General features: G+C 39.8%; 1 protein-coding gene across 2 annotated transcripts in view; it reads right to left on the bottom strand.

Annotated features, from left to right (window-relative positions):
• The window catches only part of AREL1 (apoptosis resistant E3 ubiquitin protein ligase 1), a 1,112,453-nt gene that overhangs the window by 105,742 nt on the left and 985,914 nt on the right, over positions 1 to 20,797 (bottom strand). For both annotated transcript variants that reach the window (XM_044074621.1, XM_044074622.1), the window contains 2 exons: positions 19,502 to 19,631; positions 19,300 to 19,358 (listed from right to left, as the gene is read on the bottom strand). In XM_044074621.1, the coding sequence (XP_043930556.1) occupies positions 19,300 to 19,358; positions 19,502 to 19,631 (189 nt within the window). The remainder of the gene's footprint in view (positions 1 to 19,299; positions 19,359 to 19,501; positions 19,632 to 20,797) is intronic.

Genomic DNA, 20,797 nt, shown 5'->3' with positions numbered 1-20,797 from the left:
AACCCTTAACTAATAACGCACAGAGGGCGAGAGATGTATTTACACCAAGAATCAAGAATCCATGCTTTCTCTCACTCAAAACAGTAACATGGAGAAGGCTGTCAACACACCCACCACTAAAAATACTCATAGTACCACTACTCATACACATACGCATCAAACATGTAAATCCACATACTCAGAGGTTCTCTCAAAAAACTTACCGAAACACCAGAGACCTCCAAAACACAAGACTGCAAAAACTAACACAGTCCCCACAGCACCCATGACACATAGCAACACCAGTGTCTCACTCACCAAGCCAGTAAGGTGTAATACTCAAAAAACAAGTTTTCTCGTCATTGAAGACACAACAGTGAGACAAACGGATGTCCCAATCACCAGGTTGGACAAAGACAAAGTCACGGTCAGCTGCCTGTCCAGTGCCAGGATTCGTCAAATCATGCATGCACTCAAGTCTCTCAGCAACGAGTACCGTTATGACTCTGTCATAGTTCACGTTGGTGTGAATGACCTGAGACATACCTCACTGGACTATATGAAGAGAGAGACATAACTGAGCTCTCTGACTACATGTCCCAGGCAGGTATGTCCCTAGCCTTGAGCAGCATACTACCCTCACCTAGAATGATGCCACAGTATAAACAAAAAAATGACTGATTTCAATAACTGGCCTAGTTTTTGGTATCATTTAAAGGGGATCTAGTTCCTGTCAGCCTGAGAAGCCATGGTCGACAAACCTTGTTGCTTTGCCAGAGGCAGTTTGCACCTGACACCTCTAGGCTTTCAACTGCTGGTAAAGGCTCTTGCCTCCCCCCATAGTGCTTTTCTTAGGCAAGGTCTCGAAAACATTACCGACGTGAAATTAACCAATCAGGACAAAATAAGGGTCATGCTGCTAAATGCTACACTGCACTCCCTGGACTCACTTCTATCACTAGAAGATGCAGATGTCTGTGCAGCCACAGAAACCTGGTTTAAGCCCTCACAGAATACCCCAGACTTGCAAGGCTACAATTCCTTTCACACCTTTAGACCGCAAAATGAATATGTGAAAACCAAAGGAGGCGGTGTTTCAAACTATATTAGAGATAAATTCACCTCCCATCTAGTTAGACTGGAGAACTCCATGGAGTTACTTCAGGTCCAAGTTATGGTTGGTAAGACCCCCATTCAAGTCACAGCCAGTTACAGATCCCCCTCCATGGGTCATGACTCCCATGAAGCCTACTTGACCAAACTGGAGACAATCCAAATTTTACTGAACACAGTGTTTATGGGGGATTTCAATTATCCCACCATCAACTGGGAAACCTACGCTATCCCTAAATCGCTAGTGCAAAAGTTCCCTGACTTTGTTAATTCAAATGCCCAGGAACAAACTGTCCATACCCTGATAAGGGGAACAAACATTCTGGATCTGGTCCTCACCAACAAGTCAAACAGATGCACTGCCATAACTGTCGTATCCTCATTAGTTAAAACTCACCACAAATCAGTCACCTTCGAGCTGGCACTAGCACCAGAACTCATAAAGGGTGAAATCAGACTAAAAAACTTCACCAAGGCAAACTATACCCTCCTAGATGTAGGAATAAATGCATTCCAAGTTCCACCCCAAGCTGGAAGTGGTAACTATGCCAAAGCTTACACGTAAGTCCTGTAGAATCACTTGCATAAGAGTATAAACTCGGTCGTACAAGAAAGAATCAAAGCCAGAGCCCCAAGTAAAAACAAGCTGTTACGGTGGACTTTACAATAAATGCAAAAAGTTGTTGTCCAAGAAAACAAAGGCAAGGCCCCAACAATTGAAAAGCACCCTCCTCAGCCTCAACAGGCAAATAAGTCCTCCAATGGCTTATTTGAGAGAAACTTAGCAAGTACAGGCAAGAATAACCATACGGCCTTTTACAGCTACATACGTAACCTGGTTACCCATTATATTCTCGAAAGCTGACAATGTCAAATACGACATTGTCGACACAAGAATAGCGAAAGTGCAGAATGTCAAACGGGTAAACAGAAATCTCCGTAAGGGGAGATTTACGTTTACTTCAATGTAGTGCGGTCTCGAAGTTGGTACATTTACGTAGCGGGGGGCTTGCCCTCCTGCCTACACCTTTTAGATTTTCTTTCTTTCTTTTTTTTTTTTATTTATTTTTGTCTGAACATTCGAGATTTTAATGGTTTGATCATTAAAGGTCGACCTTTAGTGATTCGAACCATTAAACTTTTGATGTACTAATATAGACCCACGTAACCTATAGGGTAGGACCCAAGCATGTGCAGAACTAGTGGACAACGTATCACACACACAGTGACCCCACAGAGATAGCAAACCGGCTAGTGGAGAGGTTTGGTGAAAATTTCACTCCCCTATCCCCTCCTAACTTACAATAAATCTTCCCCCAAATCCTCCCCCGACCCAACATATCTGAAGAGCAGGTCCTCAAAGCCTAGTCCAAGGCAAAAATCACAGCTTCTATGGGACTAGACGACATTCTTGGCTGTCTTCTAAACAGGCTAAAACATGAACTAGCATCAGCACTAAGTACCCTTTTCAATCATAGCCTAACCACAGTCTTTTTTCCTGGAGAACAGCAACCATTATTCCCCTCCACAAAGGTGGCCTACTAACAGACCCATAAGCCTGACCAGCCTCATCTGCAAGGCCATGAAACGTATCATTATGGACCTTGTAAATAAAGACATAGGTGACCTCCAAACCATGGATCCTACCGAATCTGGCTTCATGAAGGGCAGATCCTGACTGCTAAATCTGGTGGATTTCTTTGAAAATGTGAAAAAGGCCACCGACGAGGGCAAATCTTGTGCAGACAGCATACCTCGACCTGACAAAGGCTTTCAACATAATCCCACATTTGGGCATTACTAATAAACCTAGCAAACTGAATGTAAACCCCTTCTTTGAAAGATGAGTTGCCAACTGGCTCACAAACTGGACACACACTATCAAAGTGGGTGACTCCACATCAACCAGCAGACCTGTTACCAGTGGGGTGCCACAGGGGTCAGTGCTGGGCCCGCTAATGTTTGGTATATACTTATCAGAAGTTCATGTCAAAACTAAGGGGTTGAGGCTGACCAAGTTTGCAGATGACTGCAAACTAGGTGCAATTACTGATAGGTCAAGTACACTCCAGGAGGGTCTCATGCAAACCAGTGACTTGTGTATTAGTCACAGTCTCCAAATGAATGCAAAGAAATGCATCATCATTCCCTTCAAAAATCAAGCATACATCAAATGGACTTAAAAGTTGTTTAAAGAGATCTCTAGCCTTTAAAACTGGTTTAATAGAAACTCTTCCATTAAAGCCAGGGGGGCTTGTCAGCTTGCAATTTTATAATCCAATGCAATTCACAAGTTTCTGTAAAGTTCTTGAGGTTTCCACCATGTTCATTCATACTAACATACTAATACCATTTTTTTTAAACACTTCCTGTTTTTATAATATTTGTCACAACCTTTAGATTAATTGTATAAGTTTTTATTTGGAGCTTTTCTCCCTGGGCCTCTACTGAAAATGGACATGTATCCAGCTAGACTAGCCCAGTCAACAAATGTAAAATAAAATAAATAATAAAATAAATAAATAACAAGTTCAATAACCCTAAAACCAAAACGGTGTTTTTTTTCCACTTTCTATAAAATACTTAGCAAGTGCATTACGTATATCACCATTATCAATAAAATAAGAGTGTTCTCTGATGCGTTCCATTAATGACCTATTTGTTTTTCCAACAATAAGTGAACCGTGAAATCTCCCTGTCGTCCATCCATGAAACAAAATGTTTCTCTTTCACTTCCAGAAACAACAACCAAGCCAAACATCAACCAAGAAAAAACAGCAGTATTCTGTTGAATGTCACCAAGCACAATGTGCTTGGTGACATTCAACAGAATACTGCTGTTTTTTCTCTTTCACTTCACTACACTAGTCACTTGACTGATATCCTTAATATTATTAAACCCAACTGGTCCATTTTGAATCTTGATGAACAGATTCGAACAGTAGCGGGTGATACGCCTAGTTTTACTGTCAAAAACAAACAAAAAAATCACTTAAAAGACAACTTTCTTATAAAAATCGAAGGGAAGTAGGGAGGATTAATGATGGTATTATAAGAACTTATGGCTGTTCAACATGTAATTTCTGTTCACTTGCTGATACTTTGGCTTATTTTACTCATCCAACTACACAAATTGTGTAAAAGTTCAATATAAGGGCAAATTGTCGCAGTAGAAATTTGATATATTTAGCTTCCTGTAAGGCATGTTTTTGCTTCTATGTTGGAAAAACAAACAGATGGAGACCTCAAGACCTTTACAGAAACTCATGAATTGCACTGGATTATAAAATTGCAAGCCGACAAGCTCCCTGGTTTGAATGGAAGAGTTTCTATTAAACCAGTTTTAAAGGCAAGAGGTCTCTTCAAATAACTTTTAAGTTCATTTGACGTATTCTTGATTTTCATTGGTCATTTTGAATTAATTGGATTAATCAATTTATATATTAAATAATTATTTTACCTTGATTTTATGGTCTGAAGAAGCACTGTTTTAATGTGTTAAAGTGCTTACCTACTCGATTAAAATCTGAATTTTAGGTCTCTGGCTGTGTTTCTGTGCCTAGCTGTATTTTTTCTTGTATTTTACTGGCTTGTAGGCACAGTTAATTTCTAGGGGATTTATTCTTTATATACCACTTTAAGTAAAAAAACAAGTATTGGTTCTCAAAGAACTTTGCCCTATGGAAAATGAGACATGGTTGATTTGCCATAACAGAGGGCAACTCAGAAACCCCTCTTGCAGAGATCACAACAATCAGTAAAACTGCTTTCCATGTTAAGAACCTCAAGTCAGACAACTCAGAAACCCCTCTTGCAGAGATCACAACAATCAGTAAAACTGCTTTCCATGTTAAGAACCTCAAGTCAGACAGATCAGATAGCTCAAATGACACAAGTGTTAGCTTCTCAAACACCAAATTAAGATCCCAAGGTGGGGCCACCGGTTTTCTTGGAGGCCAGTCATGCAAAACCCCTTTCAAGAACATTATGACACAACACTGCACTGAAAGAGGAGGATCCATGGGTAGACATGCTGAAATAGCCAATAAATGAACCTTGATAAAGGAATACGAAAAACTACAGGATATCACAATGTCAAGACTCAAACCTCAAGAAACAAAGTATCGAACCAACTAAAGAGAGGGTAGCCAAACTGTGAAGAGGACCAGACACAACCAATTAGCACTTTCGTTCTTTTTTAATAAAGACTAGAACTTCATCAGAAAAATAAAAGACTACAGAATAGTAACTCATACAAATATTATAAAACCAGAGAACAACTAACCCTGAGTGGTTGATGATTATGTTGTTGGCACCAACTAGAAAACCTTTTCCATTTGCTAATATTTAGTTTTCTAGTAGTGGGCTTTCTTGCCTCCATTAGTACCTGCGGCACGTCCTCAGTAAACATACTTAAAAGGAATTAAGATTCTATCATCGAAGCAGGCAATTAAGATTACTAATGTCAAGGTGCATCAAACACCCCTGTTTTTGTATGAACAGATCCAGTCTGTGAGGAAGCTTCTGGTAATTGATGTCAGGGTGCATCAAACACCCCTGTTCTTGTATGAACAGATCCAGTCTGTGAGGAAGCTTCTGGTAACTGATGTCAGGGTGCATCAAACACCCCTGTTCTTGTATGAACAGATCCAGTCTGTGAGGAAGCTTCTGGTAATTGATGTCAGGGTGCATCAAACACCCCTGTTCTTGTATGGACAGATCCAGTCTGTGAGGAAGCTTCTGGTAATTGATGTCAGGGTGCATCAAACACCCCTGTTCTTGCATGAACAGATCCAGTCTGTGAGGAAGCTTCTGGTAATTGATGTCAGGGTGCATCAAACACCCCTGTTCTTGTATGAACAGATCCAGTCTGTGAGGAACCTTCTGGTAATTGATGTCAGGGTGTATCAAACACCCCTGTTCTTGTATGAACATATCCAGTCTGTGAGGAAGCTTCTGGTAATTGTCCCTGGCCATTTCCAAAGGAAGGGAGAATTATGACTGTCTGGGCCTGAAGGAAGTCACCACAATTATCTTCTGGGACTCCTTCCCTATATTCAAAAGTACCCTGGATATTAGTGGAAAGGGTAAGCATACAGGAGCATTCCTGTCAAAGGTAAAGAAAAGGCACTTGTTTTCCAAGCCTTCTTGCATGGAGTCCTGGAACATAATTTTGACAAGCTGTTTGTTCAGAAAGGAGGCAAAGAGGTCTACTTGAGGAATTCCCCACAGATGGATCAAATCTTGGAAGACCCCCTAATCTAGCTTCCATTTGTAAGGGTCTGCCTGGCGCTACTCAGTTTATCTGCCACATAGTTTTGCTCTGATGGAATGTAAAATGCCTGTAGAGTGAGACTGTGCTGTGAAGCAATACCCACTGCTAACATGGCTAGTCTGCAAATGGGTTATGACCTGGTCCCCCCTTGCATGCTAATGTATCACATGACTTTGGTATTGTCTGTAATCACCTGAAGAGGTCCCAGGGACCAAAGATGGCTTGGAAAGTTGACTGCCTTGATCAAAGCAAGCAACCCCTTGATATTTATATGCTTGCATCTGTCCTTGGTGTCCCACATTCCCTGCACTTTTATCCCTCCTGAAAATACTCCCCAAGCAAAGTCCAGAGCATCTGTAGTAACCCATTGCTTTAGAGCAGGGAGGGAGAAGAGGAGACCTGGATTTAAGGATATCTATTGTCTCCACAAAAATATTTCTCTTCTGACAAACCCTAACATTGGGATTTGAAAAAATAAAGGGTGTTGATGCTGGGACCAAAGAGATTAAAGATACCTCTGACTAAACAGGGAAGCCTTCCCTGTTCCGTCTCCCAGGACTGACAAGAGTGGCTCTCCTTTGATCACAGAGGGGACCCTAATAGCCACAGAGGATGTGGCTAACCCCCGGTCCATAGTGGCTGTAGGTGTTACACCAGAGGGATCCAGGGTAAAAGATGAGGGGTCTGAGGAACAAGCTGTGGCCACAGCAGAGTCACCAGCTGCGTCTGAATCAAACTGCTAGCCTGCTGTGGTGGCAAAGGCTGTCTGCTTAACGTTTTCATTTTGACTGAAAGAAACAGCGATCATGAAACCAAGAGTTTGTTCAGTGGTTAAGCTGAAAATGGTGCCTCTTTCCCAGGAAAAACAAGCAGTAAAAGCCAGCAAAACCTTAAAGTCACCTTTTCTCAGAAAAAGAGAGTAAAACGCGCTTTAAAACACTTAGCCAGACCCAAAATGTGAAACGATCACAATTTCTCCACAGAAAAAATGATTTCTAAATACTTTAAACAACTTTTAAACTGACAGGAAACTACACCGCTCTCATTTAAAAGTACAACACAGTCTTATTACAGTCTCTTAAATCACAAACTCCTAGCTTTAAAAATACCTCTACTGAACAGGAAAGTGTTATCAAATGAAACAATTTTTTTCAAATGAAATTTTTTTCCCCCCAAAGAGAACTTACCTGCTCAGCAAGGGAACAGCACAAGCCAACTGTCAATCCTCAAAAGCCTCACATGAGCATACTCTTTTACGGCAGGAAAGTGCTGAAGGGACTGTTGCCCAAATCTGTCTTTTTAGTTGGCTCAGCTCAAGATAACTGACAGTTTGGGTGCGTGGAAGGTTCCCTGAAGCTACAGAAGCTGGCCAGATGTTACATTCTTGGCAGGATATAACCCCTATAGCTAAGGCTACTGTAGCAGTGATAAATATGACAAACATATTACAATTCTTACTGGTTACATTAAGGAGATCATGGAAGGATCCCATTAAAGATGAAAATGTTCAAGTATATGACTCTCAGTCATAAGCTACTTCATAGATTTCTTTCCCCTGCCCCCCTGCACCACCTCACCATGTGTGCCTGCCTCAACTAATGCTATCTCTGCCCCTCATCCCAGCCTTACACATTACTGTACTAAACACTACTTCCCTAACAGCAGCATTAAACAGAACATACACACACTTCAAACATGCCTGTATTCGAACATACCACCAAGTCTGTCCCCTTCCCTAGCCCTTACTCTTACTGTGATCCACAAACACTCACACATTCATACACACACACTCAACCCCGGTTCCAAAGCTTTTGTTACAAACAAAACTTTTGGCACTACTACCCAATCCCATGTAATTTACCATTAACACACTCAACAAATTTTCAATGGCATCAGTTCAACCAACAGTAAGTACATCCAAAATCTCTCTGGTGGCATAGAAGGATAAAACCCTGACTATGACCCGAGCAACCTGGGTTCCATTAGCGTCTTGGGTGACTGATGGAGTGGCATGGAGAGATAGGAGTACCAATCCTGGGGAGGGGGGGGGCATCTCTGGAGAATGGGGATGTTACCAAGCATGCTAAGAGGGGGCATTAGGCTTGGCTGACTTGCTGTGCAGGCAGGGTGATATGACGTGGATCCCCATACTGCATGCCCCCTCAGGGTTGTACTTTGCTGCCATAAGGGGAGGGGCATACAGGGTAGGCTAATAAGTCCTCCCTGCATGGAAGCACAGACGTGCTGAGCCCTGTTGTTTGCAATCAGTGACTGTTCCCAGCAAAAAGTACTCGAATAAGTCTAGAGGGGCATGGAGGAGCTGGCAGACCCGGCGTGGACATGCACAAGGGCTGGGCCGTAACAATGCAGTAACCCAATATATATATATATATATATATATATATATATATATATATATATATATATATATTTATTGACATTTGTTAACCGGGTTAGTACAACTGGGATATTGTCCCATTTTCAGTGGAGACCCGAGGAGAGAAGCTCCAGCAAATACAATATATGATCACAGAACAAGAAAAAACAAGTATTACAAACAATAATGGCAAGCAATAGAAATAAACAACTACATGTGTAGAAATAAACAACTACATTTTTTGTTTCTTTGAAACAATTAAATTCTTAGTTGCTGAACAGATGGGGAAAGTCAAGAGTGATAGTAGGATGTAATGAGAGAGATATGAGTGTGGGAGGAGTGGAGAGCAAAATAGGGTCATAGCAGGGACAGGTTCTGGAATTGAGTAAATGTGTCTTCAGTTCTTTTTTAAATAGTGTAGTATGAGAGACAGAGCATATATCAAGGGGAAGTTTATTCCAAGCTTGGGCCACAGAATGCTTGTAGAGTTGCTTACCAACAGACTTATTAGGGTGGTAGACATCAAGCAATTGCTGATTTGAGGTGCAGAGAAATCGATAAGGGGTATAGATGGAAACAAGGAGAGATAGAGAAGGACAGCAGCAGGGTTTAAACAGCACAGAGTGCAGCATGTGAAATTGGTAGAGATGAAGTAATTGTGGGAGTTCCAGCCATTGTAGAGACTTTAAGGCAATACAGTGGTGTGTGTTGTTTGGGCAGTTAGTAATGAATCTGGCTATTTTGTGGTAGGTTTGCTGAAGTTTGTTCAGGGTACTAGTTTGAATATTTGTGAGAACTGGGGCAGCATAGAGGAGAGAGGGGAGGAGAAGTGCTTGTCCAAGGGTGAGTCTAGCCTCAGGAGTGAGGTATTTTCTGTTCCAATATAGAAGAGCATGTTTTTGATGGGTTTTCTTTATGCATTGCTGTATATGCTGATTGAATTTTAGTTCATCATCAATGATAACCCCTAAGAGTTTAGTGTGGGTGGCAGGATGAATGGCTGTATTATTACAAGATTTAACTACAAAGGAAGATCTATGTTGAGAAAGAGAACGGGGGAGGAAGAGCAAGAGTTTATTTTTTTTTTGGGATTTAGGATTAGTAAGTTTTTTGAAAGCCATTGTTCGGTGGAGAGTAGAGCTTTTTGGGATAGATTGTGTAGGTCGGAGATGTTGTCGGCTGTAGAAATAATAGTGGAGTCATCAGCATATTGAATGAGAGATGAATTATTGCAAGAGGTGAAGAGGTCATTAGTGAAGATATTGAATAAAAGGGGGCCTAAGATGGAACCTTGTGGAACCCCAGTAGAGATAGGCATATATATATATATATATATATATATATATATATATATATATATATATATATATATATACACACACACACACACACACACACACACACACACACACAGTTGAACATGTATATCTATCTATCTATATATATATATATATATATATCTATCTATATATATATATATATATATACACATATATACATACAGATATATATATATATATATATATATACATACATATATCTGTTTACATATGTATATATATATATATATATATATATATATATATATATATATATATATATATATATATATCTGGGTCCCTATTAAATTATCGAAGTTTCAAAGTTTGAATGTCATATGGTTGACAGCATATGATCGAACTTTGAAAAGTTTGAAGGGGAAAGGCAATGGCTCAGTACGTGAAGAATGGGAAAATTTCCCTTTTCTGCACTGAAGTGCGGTCTCAGAGTTGGTATATTTAAGTAGGGGGGGTGTGGGGGTTGCGGGAGGAGGTTGCCCCCCTGCTCAGAGCACTAAGGTAAGTTTTTTTTTTTTTACGTTTTTATTATATATTTAAAGATTCAAGTTTCACGCATATGTTGTCGAACATATGAGGTTTGAAATTTTGAAGCTTCGAATATATAATATAGACCCATCTATATATATATATATATATGTATATATATATCATTCATAGATAAATTGGGGATCGCGGAATTTACCCTTTTTCTACACTAAAATGCCATCTCTGAGTTGGTACATACAATTAGCAGGGGTTGTAGGGGGACATGCCCCCCCCCCCCACAAAAACACAGATTTTTGGTGTTGTTTTGTTTTTCAACATTATGGAACATTGATCATATGGTTGTATATATATATATATATATATATATATATATATATATATATATACACACACATTATATAAAATATGCATGCACACACACACACACACACACACACACACACACACACACACACACACACACACACACACACACATATGGTTACCACACACACATGCATGGTTACCATGCAGTTCATGGACTTTACAGCAGGTAAATGCACTCCACAATTTTGAATGTTCACCAGATTCAGTGTTGATCAACCAGTGCTATACTTGAGTTGACTTATGCAGTGAGGTCATGATTCTGTGACATGGAGTTGGTATATACATATATATATATATATATATATATATATATATATATATATATATATATGTATATATATATATGTATATATATATATATATATATATATATATATATATATATATATATTATGGCATGTGGGAGTGGGTGTGGGGGGATGATCCCTATGTAAAGTAAGTTTTTTTTTTTTTTTCAGTTTTGAGTGGAGTGTGTGGGTATGTGTTTCTAACTGTTGTTGTGGTATAGGTTTAGGAAACAGATATAATGTTTTCGACCTTATAGGCTTCCTTCATATGAGGTAGAGGTGTGTGTGTTGTAACAACTAGAGTGCATTAGGTTCAATATGTGTTCTATGTGGGCAATGGAGCATGTTTTATTTGTATGACTGATTGTATGTGTTTGATTTTTTTTCAATTATGAATGTTGTCGTGAATGTGTTTTGTGTACAGAATAACTGACAATATAGACTTTTGTATAAAAATCTACACACACAAGGTGGAGGTGTCTCAAGCTGGACAAAAATTAAGAACACTTCAAGACTGATCAAACAATACAACACACTTGAGCTACCCCATGTCCAACTAACTTCAGGTAAAGTCCAGTACCATATTCTTGCTAGCTATAGGTCCCCGACTATTACCCACGATAACCATATCATGTACACGAATATAATGGAGTCACCCATAATTCAGCCCAACACCATAAACTGACACATAAACAAACTATAGCCACCTCATCTAACCCCTCCACCAACCACAGATCCACAACCCAACTCAACCTAACAATCAGAGGCAAATATCATCAAAAAGTACATTAAAAACTGAAACCCACAACAGTAGTTCCTGACAACCTGCCATCTGAATACCTCAGTATAGCCAATAACGGAATTTGCTACCCTGTATCTATCCTAATTAATAGATCCATTACAGAAAACTACATCTCAGCCATTTGGAAAGCTTCCTTCATAATCCCATCACACCAAGGAGGCACATCCACCGACCTGTCAAACAATCGCCCTATAGCAATCCTTCTTTCCCCTCTCCAAAGTACCTGAAAAATGCATAGAGCACCAACTCCTAGCATTTCTACTTGATAACATAATACTTCCTCCTACCCAGAAGGGGTTTCAACCCCACCACAACACTGAAACTGTCCTAATACATCTAGATACCATTAACCAAATTAAAAACTTGGGTAATTTTGTCTCCACCTTTTTTTGAACTTGTCAAAAGCCTTTGACATGGTCTCACACCAACTGCTCCACCAAAGACTAAATTTTATAGGCCTCAAAACTCCTTCAACTAACTGGTTCACCAGCTACATGCGTAATCACTCCCAATCTTTAAAATGGAATGAGCCCCTCTCTACATTCCTACCAATCACTACAGGAATCCCCAAAGGATCCACACTTGGACCAGTACTTTGCAATACTTTCATTACTGACATGTACAAGAAATCAAACTTGCCACCATAATACAAAATATTGACAACACAGCTTTAGTTTGCACACACCCAACTCTTCCCACCTTAGAAGTCATCACATAGGAAGATTTCGGCTCAATAGAAAACTGGCTAAATAAATCTCAACTGCTCTTAAACCCCTCAAACAACACAAAAATTGAAAAGGTCACCTACACACAATTACTAGGAGTTATCACTGATGACGACTTAAAATTTGATTTGCACACTGACACTGCAGTTAAAAAGGCACAATGCAAACTAGGTTCTCTTTACAGAGCAAAGCACCTGCTAAGTGATCATAGTAAAAAAAAAAAAACTGCCACCTCCCTTATCCTTTCTACCCTCCTACATGCCTCAACAATATTCAAAAATCTCAACTCTTCCATCAAACACAAACTAGAAAGCACCTACAACAAAATTAGCAAATTCACCAGCAGGATCCCAAACTGCTCGTACCACTGCACAGCGCTCAATACTCTCACAACTGACTTGAACGTCAACACATTACCCTCGCCCAGCTACACACAGCACAAAAATACTTCATCCACTTAAAACATCCTCACTGTCAAATCTAATCCAATGACATGTAAAAAACAGAACTCTAAGATCCTCAGAACTTACTTTTGCTAATAAATCTAATAATTATTATGATGAGTCTCATTCTCTGTCTTCATCTCCAAGCCATGGATCAAACTTCCAAACCACATCAGGGTTTTAAATAACCTGCACCATTTCAAATCCTCCCTAAAATATCACTTGGCAACTTACAAACTATGCAACTATACCACACCTACAGCTTGAAGTATGGAATCCTAACTCTGCCCACTATGGATACTATACAAGTGCATTAATATAGCATTTTTAATTCTACTCACAATGTCTTTGAAACATATACTTAATTAATCTGATATTTTATTTATTTATTTAGCCTTTGTTTACAGGGAAAATCCCGTTTTCAGTGGAGGCCCGGGGAGAAAAGCTCCACATACAAAGTTCAGTTAATAAACTACATAATATTAACACATGAAGTGGAGTAACAAATAGGAGAAGCGACATACAGGGTAAATCAAGTCAAATCAGAATAACATACAGTAAGTACTGAACAACAATAACAGGATATTAAACAACTAGTAAAATACAATCAATAGTGATAACCAATGGTAAAGATGTTAAGCATTTAAATAGGGGCAAAAGATTGAAAGAAAGGAAATAGATTTAGCAGTTGGGGGAGATTAGAAAATGGAGTTAAAGTAGGGAGCTAAAGGAGAAGTAATGCGCTTTAGCAAATTAGAGAAGAGAGAAAGGAAAGGGGGAAAGGCAAGGGAAACAGAAGGAAGAGAAGGAAAAATAAAGGGTAGTGTCAGCCTGCAGGAAGACATATACAGAGCCAGGAGTTAAGGAGGAAAAAATAAAGGGTAGTGTCAGCCTGCAGGAAGACATGTACAGAGCCAGGAGTTAAGGAGGAAAAATAAAGGGTAGTGTCAGCCTGCAGGAAGACATGTACAGAGCCAGGAGTTAAGGAGGAAAAATAAAGGGTAGTGTCAGCCTGCAGGAAGACATGTACAGAGCCAGGAGTTAAGGAGAAACCTCTTTAGAGAGTGTTTGAATATGTGACTACATGGCATTGCTCTAATAACTGTGGCAACATTGTCCCAGACCGTAGCTACTGAGTAGGAATATAGGCAGTGACCACCAGATTTTTTTTGGTTTATGGATTTCAAGGAGGGGTTTCTCAGATGAGCAAAGAGGGTGATTAGGGAGGTAATGGTTAAGAATGGTTCTGGTTGCTGGGCAGGATGAGGATTTGTATACCATTTTATGAGCAAGGAGGAGTTTGGTGAACTTGAGGTAGTGAGGTAACTCAAGCCAGTCTAAATATCTGAGAGCAGAGCAGTGGTGGGAGTTGTATGACTGACTGGCTGCAAATCTATCTACTTTGTTATAGCAAAGATCAAGTTTAGATCTTAGGGAGATATGAATGTTGGTGAAATTGGGTGAGGCATATAGTAGTGAAGGATGGAGGTAAGTATTGGCTAGAGCAACATTTGAGGAGTTGGTAAGGAATATTTTTGATCTACACAGCAAGCCCAGTGTTTGGTGTGTTGTTTTTATGCACTTTTGAATATGAAGATCAAATTTCAGTTGACCGTCTATTATGACACCAAGTAATTTTGTGTGAGGTACAACTTCAATTTCAGTATTGTTTAGAGAGGATATTTTGAAGGTGTCTTTTATGTGTGTTTGGGATTTCAGGAGAAATAAGAGCAGTTTTGTCTTCTTTGGATTTAGGAAAAGATGACGGTCGCTGAGCCAGTTTTCAATAGAACTGAAAGCCTGCTAAGTGAAAGATTGTAAATGGGAAGGACTATTAGATTAGCAAATGACATTGAAGTCATCTGCATATTGCATAAGTGCAGCTTGTTGGGAGGACGTATGTAGATAATTTATAAACATTTTAAAAGGGAGAGGGTCAAGAATGGAGCCTTGTGAAACACCTTTATTAATTGGGATGAAAAGAAGAGTACATAGAGAGCCATTTACCTGACTGCAGTAGGTTACATAAGTAGCTAGAGAACCAAATGACTGCTGTATTATAGAAATCAAAAAACATGATCAAGAACAATGGAAGGGTGAGAAAAAAAACTTTTATTCAAAATAAGTGTTTCTGCACTAATAGCAAGTGCTTATTCAAGTCTTGACAAATAATGCAAATAAAATAAATAAGTAATACATACACAACCACTAACATGCAGGCTCAAAGATTGCTGGATTTTGTCAATGTAATTGTCCTGGAACAGCTAGTCTGCACTCCTATTACGGGTGCAAATATCCTGGATGTGGTACTCACAAATATAAGGAAATGTTGCATCCCCTACTGTAAAGCCCTCTCTGGTCAGATCAGATCCTTGAAATAAATATTAATCCCCAACTCCCAGCAAACCCTAGGACCTTCCAGAACTTTTCCAAGGCTAACTACCTCCCTATAAGTGATGGCATAGCTAAATTCCAAGCTCCACAAACTCAGGCAACACTGTGGCCTATGCAGAAGTGTTTACAGAAACATGCAAATGACTGCACAGAAACAGCAGTACCAAATTTAGGACAGACTCCAAAACAAGCCCTCTTGGTGGACCCCAGTATAAATCAGTTGTACAACAAAAAGAGAAAATCATGTCCAGAAATATGAAGGGCTATGCCAAACAAACAAAACAAAACCTCATTAGTTCCAACTCAGGGGACTAACCAAGTCCACCAAAGCCAATTTTGTGGCAAAACAGACTCAAAGAAGGCAGGCATGTTCTACCTTTCACAAAATCAAATTGCGTGGGATCTAGAGTTTGGAGATTCCCTATGTCCTTGTTAATTAGGTCCATGATGACTCGTCAGGCTAATGGGAAGATGATTTCCAGGGTCGGTAGTCACTCCTCCATTATGGACAGGGATGACTAGCAGTGCGCCATTTGGTAGGGACAAATCCAGAGGTGAGGCTGTGAGTGAACAGAGCACACAGATGTGGTGCCAATTCACTATGTAATTCATGTAGAACACAGCCAGGGGTATTGTTGGGTCCCATGGAAGCTGTATTCTTGGCCTTGGACAATGCAGCTTTAACCTGTGCAGCAGTAATGTTGGGTGCCTGACATTCTTCCAATATTGAGACTCGTCCTTTTGGGGGGTGAGAGAAGGGTAAAGTTGACATTGAATCTGTTGGCTCAGTATAGGAGGTACCATTGTGCAGTAACTCAGAGCAAATCTGGGTATTGCCATGGAGATTACTGATATAACTATAGAAGGCTTTGTGGTTGTTTTTAGTGTCTGCTGCAATTCTGCCTTCATAGTTGGCTTTGGAGGTTTTGATGAGGGATCTCAACTTTTTGTTGAGGCTAATAAGGGAATTTTTCCAGTCTTGGGACTTCACCTTTTTCTTCAACAGTTTCTTCCTTATGTTGTAGAGTTTATTAATGGCAGGGGACCAACAGACTGGCTTCCTTTTTTTAGAGGAGAGTATCGTGGTTCTGATGGGTATGGCTAGTTCCATGCAGTTATGTACGTGTTCGTACAGTGCACTGGTGTATGATTCGGCAGTCATGCATCTATTTTCTATTGGCATGGGTGCCATGAAGATAGCCACTTCTGTTTTTAGGAGTCCAAAGTCAGCTTTGGAGAAGTTTTTCATGGTGGATACCTTTGCGGGGGGGGGGGGGGGGGGTTGAGATGTGGATTTCCATGGTGATTAGTTTGTGCTCGGATCTAACCAGGGAGGAATTGACTACTGGTGTAGACCAACGGTTGCCCATGTTAGTAATAACCAGGTCAAGGATGCTGCTTCCTCTAGTGGGGGTAAGAATGAGTTGGTTCAGGGCATTGGAATTGATGAAGTCCAGGAAGAGTTGGGCCAGTGCACTGAGTAGTTTTCCCAGTTGATGGAGTGGTAGTTGAAGTCACCTAGCATGACAGTGTTGGGTTGGATCTTAATAGTTTCCAGGATGCTTTGGAATGTGGAATGAGAGTCTTGGGACATGGTTGGGGACCTATAGCAGGCTACGACCTGAATCGCCGTCTTACCCTAGTGAGATTCCACACTAAAAGAATACAGGCTGTAAATAATATGTCCTATGCAGACCACCTCTAAAGGCTCTCCCTGTACTCAGTCTTTTACAGACTACTGAGGGGTGATTTTATGCCTAATCGACAAGGCATTCTCTGATCCAGCCCTAATGGATCTGCTACACATTTGCAAAACAAACAGCACTGGAATTACCCGATTTACAGACCTAACCTCATCTATGACATAAACACATGTTGAAGGGACATGTATGTGTCTCAGCGATTACACCTGCTCTGGAAGAAACTCCAGATTCATGTGAAGCAGCTCTTTCCTAAGCCTATTCAAATGCAGTTTGGACCACTGGATGGGAAACCATAAATTCACCTTTGGCTTGTCACCTGTATCCCTTATGGACAGGGGTGTATACCAAAGCCGTTCTAGTCCTTCAGCATTGATATTTGGGAAAATTGGGGCATGAATGGCTGGGCTCAACAAGGTTGATCCCACATACATTGCATACATACGTGCATGTGCATGCGTATGCATACAAACATGGGTACAATCCTAATTGCTGAGTCAGGTTTGATCAAGGTATGTTTCATCATATCTGACACACATGAACATGTGCGCTCACACATGAGCGCGCGCACACACACATTATTACTATTATTATTAAAGTAGATAAATTGTAAAAATCTTTTCTCCTACGTTAACTTTTTTATTCTTACTACTACTTGTATAATATTGCTGTGGCTGAAATGTTGCTGCTTATGCTAATGCCAATTGCATAATATTTGTTCATTGTTTATTTACTACATGTTTGATTGATTACTATAGGTATTTAGTGGAGCTTTTCTCCCCGAGCCTCTGCAGAAAAAGGACTTCGGCTCAGTCAGACATTCCCAGTCAACAAATGTAAAATAAATAAATAATAAAATAAGTAAAACTTTTCTTTATTACCCCCATAAAGTTTGATCAAATTTGTGGTTTCTGTAAATGTTAGCTATTCAGGAGGGGACCCTGAAGAAAATGACAGTGATTACCACAGTTAATATCCATTCAAAATAGATTCAGCCTGTTTCATGCAACATTCTTTTTGTCTTTCCTATCTTATTCCTGTTTTGATGAAAACGCTGGTGAAGAAGCCCAAAGACTTGTTTCTTATTCTAATTTTTGATTTGTCTTCTATAACGCTCCACTACCTTTTATCGAGTCTTATTCAATTGCTTAACAGAATTAACAGCTAACAGTGATCCACATCTGTAGAAAAACTCACAGAAAAACACAGAGAAGAGATTGCTTAGGTCACAGCAGTCAGATGGTACCCAGCAGCAATGCCTTTTTACAGAGTTTATCATACCTGATACTGGCACAGCAGTGTGAGACTGACACTGACCAACTTGGGGGGGGGCGTGGGGGCTCTACTGTTATTAACAGTGCTATAACAGTCCTACCCAGAGAAACAGATTGAGTATCCCATTAAGGTTCACAAGCACTATCTTCCTATCGCCGGGCATCCAGTCAGTGGCAGCTTCTGTAACACAATGGCCTGTTAATGAGATCTCTAACTCACTCTGTGTTACTCGTACGTAAATTACAGGGGCTAAAGTTCTCATGGGAATGCAGGCCTAGGCTTCTAAAGATCCCCAAGAATCAAGAGCCTACTAAGTACCTATGAATTTATGAACTAAAGTGTCAGCAGCAGCAGTCCATTTTGTGATGACAAGGGGATCACACCGCCTCTGTTACACCCCAAGCACCTCTGTAATAGTTATGCTTTCATTTACATAAAAGTGTTACATACCTTCCTTCAATCGACAATGTGTTCCCTTAATATAAAATTGTAACGTCACTAATGATTTCCTATTATACTATGACTCACCAATGGCTATAATACCAACAGGAGCAATGCCATACATGTATCTACTACTAGCATTTGATATGCATGTGTAAGCTATTCCCACTGTTCATGTTATGATTTTCCCCGTTCGTAGCACACCTGCTTACACCTCTTCATTTCACTGTTACCGTTTAAAACTTCCACTTCCCTGTGCTCATTATATATTCCAACAGGAAAAACTCTGCACGTACCTCAAGCTCATTTTCATCAAAAATTGCCAGTAGATTCTCAGGAACCAGTTCATTCAGACCTTGAAAACAGAAACAATGGTTAATAATTGACACAGTACATGATAACTCCCTAGAACCTGTGTGAGGAAATATTTAGAAACTGAACAAGTTTCTTCAGCAGGGTCAGCTAAAATCTATAAAATTAGAATGAACACAGCAATACCTTTAAGGAAATGTTCTACCTCTTCTCGAATCTGATTGGCTAGTCTGTACTGGGCCAGCAAATTAAGATAGAACACTTTATTTTCATTGGTCACTGGAATCTGAGCACCACCTGATATAAGTTCCACTACCTGCAAAGACACAAACATGGTTATGTTACAGAGATGTGACATCACTTACCTAAATTATGACAACACCATTACTTCAGTTTATTTTAAATTCCTTTCTACGTTAAGGCTGATATGCTTTTCCATCAGATTGTAACCAAATTCAAGAGAATGCCTTTCATCTGACTCTAGAATGCAAACACTATTTGATGTTGTTTAGTCTACGAAAAACTGCAACTGCACCCAAGTACCTCGGTAAAACAAGACCCATATCTCTAATAAAATCATAAAGACAGTACAAACTTGGGACACTTCTGGTTATAAACCTATGCTCTAACACTAACAGATTTAGAATAATGAACATAATGCTTGTTTTGTACACTATATTTTGCAAGTAGCTGGTTTGTCTGTGGCTGAACCAGTGGTATCAGAAGGTGAGCTGGATCATGGATTCTTTATCAAATGTGATTAAATAAATAAACTTGTATGTTAAGCAAGAAAGTAAACTGGACCTTTTCTAACCATTTTCGGCTACAATCTATGCCGTAAGGGTAAGAGGTAACGCAGTATCTGAAATAGCAACAACGTTGCAACATAAGAGGAAAGTTATGCAAGAATCAAACGCCAGTTGATCAATGGCTCATCTGCTGAATATTACAGTGGCGTGCTAGTTAGTACACCATGGATCATGTTAATAAGACTATCAGCAGCTTAAGTCTCAGCGTGATAAAACTTCTTACAATCCTTCTGGAATAAGATCTGAATACTGAAAGTTATTCGCAGTGACACTGCAAACATCAGGAATAAAAACATACAACAAAAACAAAGGCAGAAGTCAGAGAAAATCCACAAAAGAAAGAAAGGAAAAAAAACTAACAGATATACTCCACAAAGATACATACTTAACACTATCAATCATGTCTACGTGTAGACTATCTGAGGTCTACCCAGAGTTGGTCTGCTTTGGTCAAGAGGGCAAAGCCTGAATGATCAAATATTACTGCTCTTAGACAATGACATTCAATGGTGCTGGTACCATGGGTGGGAGCACAGGCTTCTCATTTGTGCCCCTGATTTTACTATAAGCTGCTCACTTAAATAAATGCCACTGAATATTCTGCTATTTACTACTCCTGTGACTCCTAAGCATGATGCTATGGCATAGCCAAGGAGTTCTGAGATGTAACGAA

Source organism: Protopterus annectens, chromosome 6.part0 (genome assembly GCF_019279795.1).
Source record: "Protopterus annectens isolate FY-2018-M chromosome 6.part0, PAN1.0, whole genome shotgun sequence".
Lineage (NCBI taxonomy): Eukaryota > Metazoa > Chordata > Ceratodontiformes > Protopteridae > Protopterus > Protopterus annectens.
Note: the sequence above shows the minus strand (reverse complement) of the source record. Positions and strands in the feature narration are given on the sequence as shown.